Source organism: Parasteatoda tepidariorum, chromosome 4 (genome assembly GCF_043381705.1).
Source record: "Parasteatoda tepidariorum isolate YZ-2023 chromosome 4, CAS_Ptep_4.0, whole genome shotgun sequence".
Classification (NCBI taxonomy): Eukaryota; Metazoa; Arthropoda; class Arachnida; order Araneae; family Theridiidae; genus Parasteatoda; species Parasteatoda tepidariorum.
In genome coordinates this window covers 102,489,980-102,498,361 of record NC_092207.1, presented here as the reverse complement: position 1 = coordinate 102,498,361, position 8,382 = coordinate 102,489,980, and the positions used below count along the sequence as shown (strand labels likewise).

The 8,382-nt window shown below is 33.4% G+C and overlaps 1 protein-coding gene across 1 annotated transcript; it reads left to right on the top strand.

Annotated features, from left to right (window-relative positions):
* Positions 1-2,920: 2,920 nt before the first annotated feature.
* Positions 2,921-7,923, top strand: LOC107436443 (serine/arginine repetitive matrix protein 1-like). The gene is made up of 4 exons (XM_071180424.1): positions 2,921-2,931; positions 4,420-4,450; positions 5,850-6,591; positions 6,644-7,923. The coding sequence occupies exons 1-4, from the start codon at positions 2,921-2,923 to the stop codon at positions 7,921-7,923; spliced, it is 2,064 nt and encodes a 687-aa protein (XP_071036525.1).
* The last annotated feature ends 459 nt before the right edge of the window (positions 7,924-8,382 follow it).

Sequence of the window (8,382 nt, the reverse complement as noted above, 5' to 3'; positions counted from 1 at the left end):
TCTAACAGCCATCTTTCCATATTTGTTTTCATGCAATCGAACCTGTATTGCTATTTATTACAGCCACAATCCTGTACTGTGAATAGTCAGATTTTGATAACTATTTTGTTGTCTTTCTCTCGGTTAAATCTTAATTTGTGATTCCCAATGTGTAGGTGTACTTCTGTTTCTTTTTTTATACGGATTCTAAAATATTATTTAAGAAAATGGCTGCAAAAAAATGCTCCATTTTATTTTTAAACCCGAATTTAAGAACAAAACAAAGAATTGCGTGCCTACTTTTCTTTATTGTTTAAACACTAAGCATAGTTATTGTTCGGTCCAGACTTTGGGTTGTTACTTTTTAGGCGTCGTCTAAATGAAAAAAGAAACTCGAAATTCAAATGATTTGCTACCACTTTTAAATGTATCCATGACATCTCTTTGTATAAACAACTATTCATTTTCAGTTTTTTAAATGAAAAAAAAATACTAATTTAATTCAACATACAAAGTAACTTATGCTAATGAACGATATCACATAACGATTTATTTGGGCTCTTCAATTTTTTAAAAAACAAAAAATCAATATTTATAATAGAAGCTGGAAAAACAGAATCAAATGCTGTGTCCATTTGTACAGCTTGAAATGAGCGTCTAAGCATTTACAGCTGTGTTTAGTAATACGCTTTTTGAGCTGTGTCCAGTTTTAAAAATTCCTCCAGGATATCTTAGCAGCAAAAAACAAAAGTTAATTGCTTATTTGTGAACTCTTTCATCTAAATATGGTACACTGCTTGATTTAAATTTGCATAACTAAATCATTAACTGAATTCTGGGAACTGCTTATTTTGAATTCTTGATGTTTTGTAATTTGCTTTAAATCATAGAAATAGATATCGGCTTGATTATCTTTTGCTATAAATGATTGAAATTTCACCTAAGTCCCAAATATGCAAATTTGTCTTGACGAACTCACAAAGTCAGACACGCGTTCTCTATATGTCATTTTTCTTATAGATTTGGATCAAAAAAGTAAGGGTGCTAACTGAAAAATAGGGTCCAAATGTCTGAAGAGCTGTCAAAAATTTGGATCCCACTTTTTAAAAAATAATTTTCAGAAACATCAGAATTTTTTACATAAGTATAAAACTTTTAAAGATAATAAGCACCATGCCAAAATGCATTTTAATAACTATTTTTAACTTAAAAAAGTTTGAAAAAAATATTGAATTGTATTGTATACAAATTTTTAAGTTGGATTTAACACTGCAAATTTAAACACGAAAATATAACATTGGGATAAATTCTTAATTTTCGCTTGATTACATTTTACAATAGAAATTTTGTATTGTGTGATTTGAAATTGCATCTTCCTTTAAAATGATGTAAAAATTTGCATATCTTACACTAAATATAAGTAATCATCATTAATTAAAAAGTAGTAAATAATTAATAAAATATCCATTGGGAAATTTGAAATTGAATAGATTATTATTGAAAATTTTTACTAAGTTAATTAAATTTATTTATTTCTGTTAATGGAATTAGGTACTTTTTTTTTTTTTTTTTTTTTTTTTTTTTTTTTTTTTTTTTTTTTTTTTTAGAAAGTTACCGAGTTATATGGCATAAAATTCTCAAAAAGGGAAATAAACTTTAAAGTGCACAAACTTTTGACCTCTTTCCTGTTTGAATCTATTTGAGTCTGTGATCATCTCCATGTTAAATAAATAATTAACATTAGATGTCAAAAGGGTTGCCTATTCAGAGAAAGTATATTTTTGAATCGACTTCCTATCTTTATTAATAGTTAAGAATATTTAAGATTAACTTTTGAAACAATTGATTGGCACCTAATACATGAAATTCGATTATCATCTCAAAAGTTAATTAGTGTTTTGCTCTTTGTATAACAACAACGATGCGCAACAATAGGTACTTGAAGAAGTCAGAAAATTGTTTTTCTTCTGTGTGTTGGATTAGAGAAAATCAAATCATATGTCTTTTGGAAAAGTGATATACTTTTTCTTGAACGCTTGAGGTTTTGCTTGTGAGTAAGCTATGACCACAAGTGGTAGTTGAAGTCATTATTAATTTGTCACATTGTATCAAAAGTAGCGTAATGAAATAATAATTAATATCGTAAGCGTAATGAAATAATAATTAATATCATTACATTTCAATTATTACTCTGTTTTGTTAAAAAAAAATTCTTATAATCCTTTTACCGGACTTTCTGGAACATATATATTGCAGTTCTGCATGAAACACGTTTAAATTTTTATCAAAAATTAAAGAAACATGAAAGATAACATTTTGAAAAGTAAATTCAAACTTTAAATTTGAGAGATTTGTTTGTTTAAGATACTCATCGATCAATATTTCTCATTATTAATAATTACTTTATTAAATCATTTCATTATTTTGGTAGTACATTTGTATCGTGCACGAGATTCAATTGTTGCTCTTATTATTTGACACTTTACCAAGTAAAAATTTCATTTGTTCATCTGAATTTTAAAAAAAAATGTAAGAAAGGCATTAATTTTCATTTTGGAGACTTTTCACTAATTTTAGTGTAGTTAAGGCTAAAACAAGGTTTGTGAACCTGAAATTACAATGACTAGGCTCTTTCGTTCAATGGTATTGATACTTTTCTTAAGTATCAATGATTTGTTTCCTTTGAGCAGTACCGCATTTCGTACAGAAACTCAACCAATATTACAAATAATTTCATTATATTTCAGTCTTATGGCGAAATTTTCCTCTTGAGAATTGGATAAGCATTATTCAAACCCTTAAAAACAGGAAAAAGTCATGCTGTGCAGGAATTTAAGAAAGATTTTTATTTTATAATTGAATGTCATTCAAAAAGGAACATCTGTTTTTGTCCGAATCCATATCGATGTGGAAAATCTTATAATAATCATTATTTCTAAGAATGATTGAACAGTGAGCCAAAAGAAAAACTGACCACCCTGAATAACTTTTGATCTAGTGATCGGATTTTCACTTTCTAAGGCTCATTCTTAATGATTTGGGACTTCAAATATGCCAAATAATTAGTGCAGACGATATTTAAAGTTGCAAAATCAGACTAAAAAACGTACTTTCTCTGAATAAACACTTATATTTCGACGGTTTCGTATTCCTGACCCCCAAATATAGGGGGTAGTCGTGATCTGGTAACCCTTTAATCTTGTCTGGAGAGCGTAATTCGCGCTATATCTCGAGAACTTATAAAGCAAATTTGTTGCACAGAATTATAAAATTTGTTTATCCAAAAAAATTCCAGGCAAAAATAAATTTAAATATTTATTTTTATTTCAATCAGAGTGGAAAGAAATTTAAATTGTATTGGGTCTTAGAATTAATGAGAGGTATCTGTTTTAAATTATTATTTAATGTTAAAAAGTTCTTGTGAAAAATATTATGTTATAGATTTAAAAAAATACTATTTTTAATTTGAATAATAAAAACTGCAAGTGTTAAAATTATAGTACAGTCATGCAAACTTTCTACACTTTTTGGAAAAAATTCTTCTGCTAGATAAGTTTGTGCTTTAATGTAATATTCTTTCCTTTATAAATTTGATTTAAAGTCATTTCTCCCCCGCCCCACTACCTGAAAGCTATTCGAAAATTTATCGAAAAAACCTCTTTGTTCTCCCGCAGTGCGGCTCTTAAAATGTATCACCAAAAATTCTGTAAGCTTCAGTTTTTAATTGTCTACCCATCAGTAAAATATTTTGCAACCCTGTTTATAAACAATATTTTTTTTGAAATGGTTTTGTAGATATATAAGGGATAGTTTCAAATTTGTAGTCAGTTATAAGGAATTTCTTCTAAACATGCATTCTTTTAAATTTTACAATGAATCCTGAGTTAACTTTTCATTTTATTGATCGGATTTCCACGTATTAGGACTCAATATGAATGGTTTGAACTTATATATGACCTTATATAAAAAATTGAATGCTCTTATTTCTTGAATTTTTTTAAAATCAAAAATCCAAATAGTAGGCAATTTTCGAACTATTACAGATAATAATTAATATCATTACNGTTTTTTATCGAGGGTCTTTAATCAAAATCTGTTTGTTCAAACATTTCTGTCTTTGGTATTATAAAATATATAAGTTTAAGCTCTCGTACATTTAAGAAGGGGATCATTAAGATCTCTAGATAAAATATTGGTGTTTTTTCCTCGTAGTGTCCGCAGCTAGGTTTTTGTTTAAAATTTCTCTTAAATTATATGCTATGCACTTTTTACATATTCTTATATGAACCAGTTACGAACCCATTGACTTATATATTCTGTAATATCTTAAATGCTATAGCTAATTATCCAAATAATATGGTTATGCAAAATTTTTGTTACTAATTATAATGTAACAGAAATGATAATGTACTTTGTTTGACTTTAAGAATTTTCTTCTAGGAAGACGCATGGCCAGGAAACACCTGAACAAGTGAGTAAATCCTTTTCATTACGCAGTGCTTATAAATGGATGCATGTTAAATTAAATAAGTAAAATTGAATATCCAGAAGTTAAGTTGCGTCAAAACTTTTTAAAATTAAGCAATTCTTTTCATTTTAAATTTTTCTATTATACCTAGGATTTTGCTTAATCAGGGCTCGCAATTTCCAAGTATGTCTAATAAATCCAAAAGTAAAGTTTAACAAAATATTATGAACATACAACTTGAAAAACGGCTCAAAAAACAACTTAACGAACGAAGGACAATAATAAAAAAAACGACAAATATTTTTAAAATTGTATTGTTAAAATAGGTGCAGATTGTAATAAAATAACGTTCAACAGCTTCACAAATATTAGGTGAACCCTGTGAATGAGCGTACATATTGTTCTTACGTAATTTTTTCTTTAATAGTACTTGCGATTAGCTATATCATTAATTTCGATTTCGTTGATTCTTTCCTTTTTTGAAAGAACAAATTATTTTTTATATGACAGCAATATATTTAATGTTTTTTAATTTCTTTTCACTTCCAAAATAAGAACAAGTACCTATTTATTAGAAAAAATAACTAAGAAAGAAAGTTTGGCCAAAGAAATGCCAAAAATTGTAAATAAAACTATAAAAAAGAGTAAATAATAGTAATAAAGAGAAATTTTTAAAGAAAAAATATAATGAAAAAAAAAAAAAAAACTCAGTGGAAAGTAAAGAAATAAGATGCATTTTATGTTTAATTAGATGACCGAATTTCTCTTAGCCAATGGCTATCATTTTTTGCTTTAAAGCAAAAATCTAAAAAAGAAATTTAAAAAAAAAACTCAAAGTAGTTTAAAATAAAAACTGTGAGTTTGAAACAGAAGAATGTATTTATTTTTATCTCAGTAAATCATTTCAGAAATAAAGCTTTATTTTCAAATTATTTCCATCCTAATAAGTTTTGTCTTAAATCAACACCATTGCTCATTAACTTCTTCCTTCTCGCTCCCGTGAAAATGGCGGGGTGAGATTTCGCTTGCTATTTCTCGCTTCCGTGATATTGATGGGCTGGAGTGTTCAGTAGTAACGCGCCAATAAGAATAAAACTAATTCATTTCTTTTGCCCGGAAAACATTTTATTTCTCATTTTACACACCTGATGGCAGTACCAAGATATTTTTAAGGTAATTGTAGATAGTTTATTTTAAACTAGTTGCAGCACTAATCAAATACGCAATACAAATACAAAAGCCAAAAAATAGACACTTTTATAACCGTTTTCATGAAAATTAACCGATCATTAGGGGGTTAAGAGAGATTAATATGACGAATGGTTTCAAGTTGTTTATTTTTGATATTTTCTAAATATGTTTGATTGTTTACTTGTAATCATAATTCTGGGATATATTTTAGGTCAGGAAAGAGAGAGAAGAGAGAGAGAGAGCAGAGAGAAGAAGGACGACTCAAGTGGCCTATGCTCAGGAAGAAAGACGAAGAGCAAGGGAGTTTCAACAGCAAAGGGATCGGGAAGAGAAAAAGAAGAGGAACGAAGAGAAGAGGAGAATATTTACCGAGGCTAGCACGCTGGCTACCTCCCTTGCCAATGAGTCAATGGTTCAGCTGGCGTCAAGATTTGTTGACAGGATATCGCAGGGCTTATCTTTTAATGAAGCCCGAAGTCAGCTGGACGCGGACATCCAGGAGAGAAGTGGGGAACTGCAAAGATCCATACTGGAATCATTAAACAGGTCATTTCCCATTGAAGAAGAGAAAGAAATAGTACAGCATTCAAGTCCACCACCCCCTCTTTCTCCGCCACCCCCTCAACCGCAGACACCACCCCCAGTTGCAGTTGCTGTGCCACCAGTTGCAGTGCCACCAGTTGCAGTTGCAGTGCCACCAGTTGCAGTTGCAGTGCCACCAGTTGCAGTTGCCGTGCCACCAGTTGCAGTTGCCGTGCCACCAGTTGCAGTTGCAGTGCCACCAGCTGCAGCGTCATCAGTTCCTCCAGCTGTGCCTCAACAGCCTCAGCCACCTGGTGCGCAACGAAGGAGAAGAGGTAATCCTGGAAGAAGGGGTACTGAGTTACAGCTCCTACTAGACGCAGGCAAAAACTACTTGGGAGTAAATCAACCCCCCCTCAGTAGACTTAGAAGTAGGCCAAGGTTTATTGGGAAATACCCAAAATAAGTCTAAATAATCTAAAGACCAGCGTCATCCCAATCCAAAGACCAGCGTCATCCCAATCCAAAGACCAGCGTCATCCCAATCCAAAGACCAGCGTCATCCCAATCCAAAGACCAGCGTCATCCCAATCCAAAGACCAGCGTCATCCCAATCCAAAGACCAGCGTCATCCCAATCCAAAGACCAGCGTCATCCCAATCCAAAGACCAGCGTCATCCCAATCCAAAGACCAGCGTCATCCCAATCCAAAGACCAGCGTCATCCCAATCCAAAGACCAGCGTCATCCCAATCCAAAGACCAGCGTCATCCCAATCCAAAGACCAGCGTCATCCCAATCCAAAGACCAGCGTCATCCCAATCCAAAGACCAGCGTCATCCCAATCCAAAGACCAGCGTCATCCCAATCCAAAGACCAGCGTCATCCCAATCCAAAGACCAGCGTCATCCCAATCCAAAGACCAGCGTCATCCCAATCCAAAGACCAGCGTCATCCCAATCCAAAGACCAGCGTCATCCCAATCCAAAGACCAGCGTCATCCCAATCCAAAGACCAGCGTCATCCCAATCCAAAGACCAGCGTCATCCCAATCCAAAGACCAGCGTCATCCCAATCCAAAGACCAGCGTCATCCCAATCCAAAGACCAGCGTCATCCCAATCCAAAGACCAGCGTCATCCCGATCCCAAGACCAGCGTCATCCCGATCCCAAGACCAGCGTCATCCCAATCCAAAGACCAGCGTCATCCCAATCCAAAGAGACCAGCGTCATCCCAATCCAAAGAGACCAGCGTCATCCCAATCCAAAGAGACCAGCGTCATCCCAATCCAAAGAGACCAGCGTCATCCCAATCCAAAGAGACCAGCGTCATCCCAATCCAAAGAGACCAGCGTCATCCCAATCCAAAGAGACCAGCGTCATCCCAATCCAAAGAGACCAGCGTCATCCCAATCCAAAGAGACCAGCGTCATCCCAATCCAAAGAGACCAGCGTCATCCCAATCCAAAGAGACCAGCGTCATCCCAATCCAAAGAGACCAGCGTCATCCCAATCCAAAGAGACCAGCGTCATCCCAATCCAAAGAGACCAGCGTCATCCCAATCCAAAGAGACCAGCGTCATCCCAATCCAAAGAGACCAGCGTCATCCCAATCCAAAGAGACCAGCGTCATCCCAATCCAAAGAGACCAGCGTCATCCCAATCCAAAGAGACCAGCGTCATCCCAATCCAAAGAGACCAGCGTCATCCCAATCCAAAGACCATGCGTCATCCCAATCCAAAGACCCTGCTACTTCTAAGTAACTCAACAGGTAGTTTTAATTATTTTTTTCTTTTATTTTTTTTCTTAAATTTTTATTCTTCAAGAGTGTTTTTATATGTGCTGAAATTGCTGAAGATCCGCCGATTCCGGTCTTTCAACTATGAAGAATAAAACAAAGAAAAATTATAGACATATGAAGAAAAAAAAAAGGGGGGGATAACAAGTAAAAAAATAACAAGCAACAGTTTAAGAAAAAAAAGGGGGGGGGGAATTTTCTTATAAAAAACCGGAAAAAAGATACCTTTTCATCAGCCCACACGATTATATCCGCCAAACAGTGTGCTTTCTGATATTGTATCAATAAAGCCAAAGCAAAATATATTAATACAATAGTGTGAGGAGCACTCAAAAATTTTTTTTTATAAAAATTTGCAACAAATAAAATAGAACACAAAAAGTAAAAATAACATGTAAAAACAGAAATAAAACAGAAAATAAAG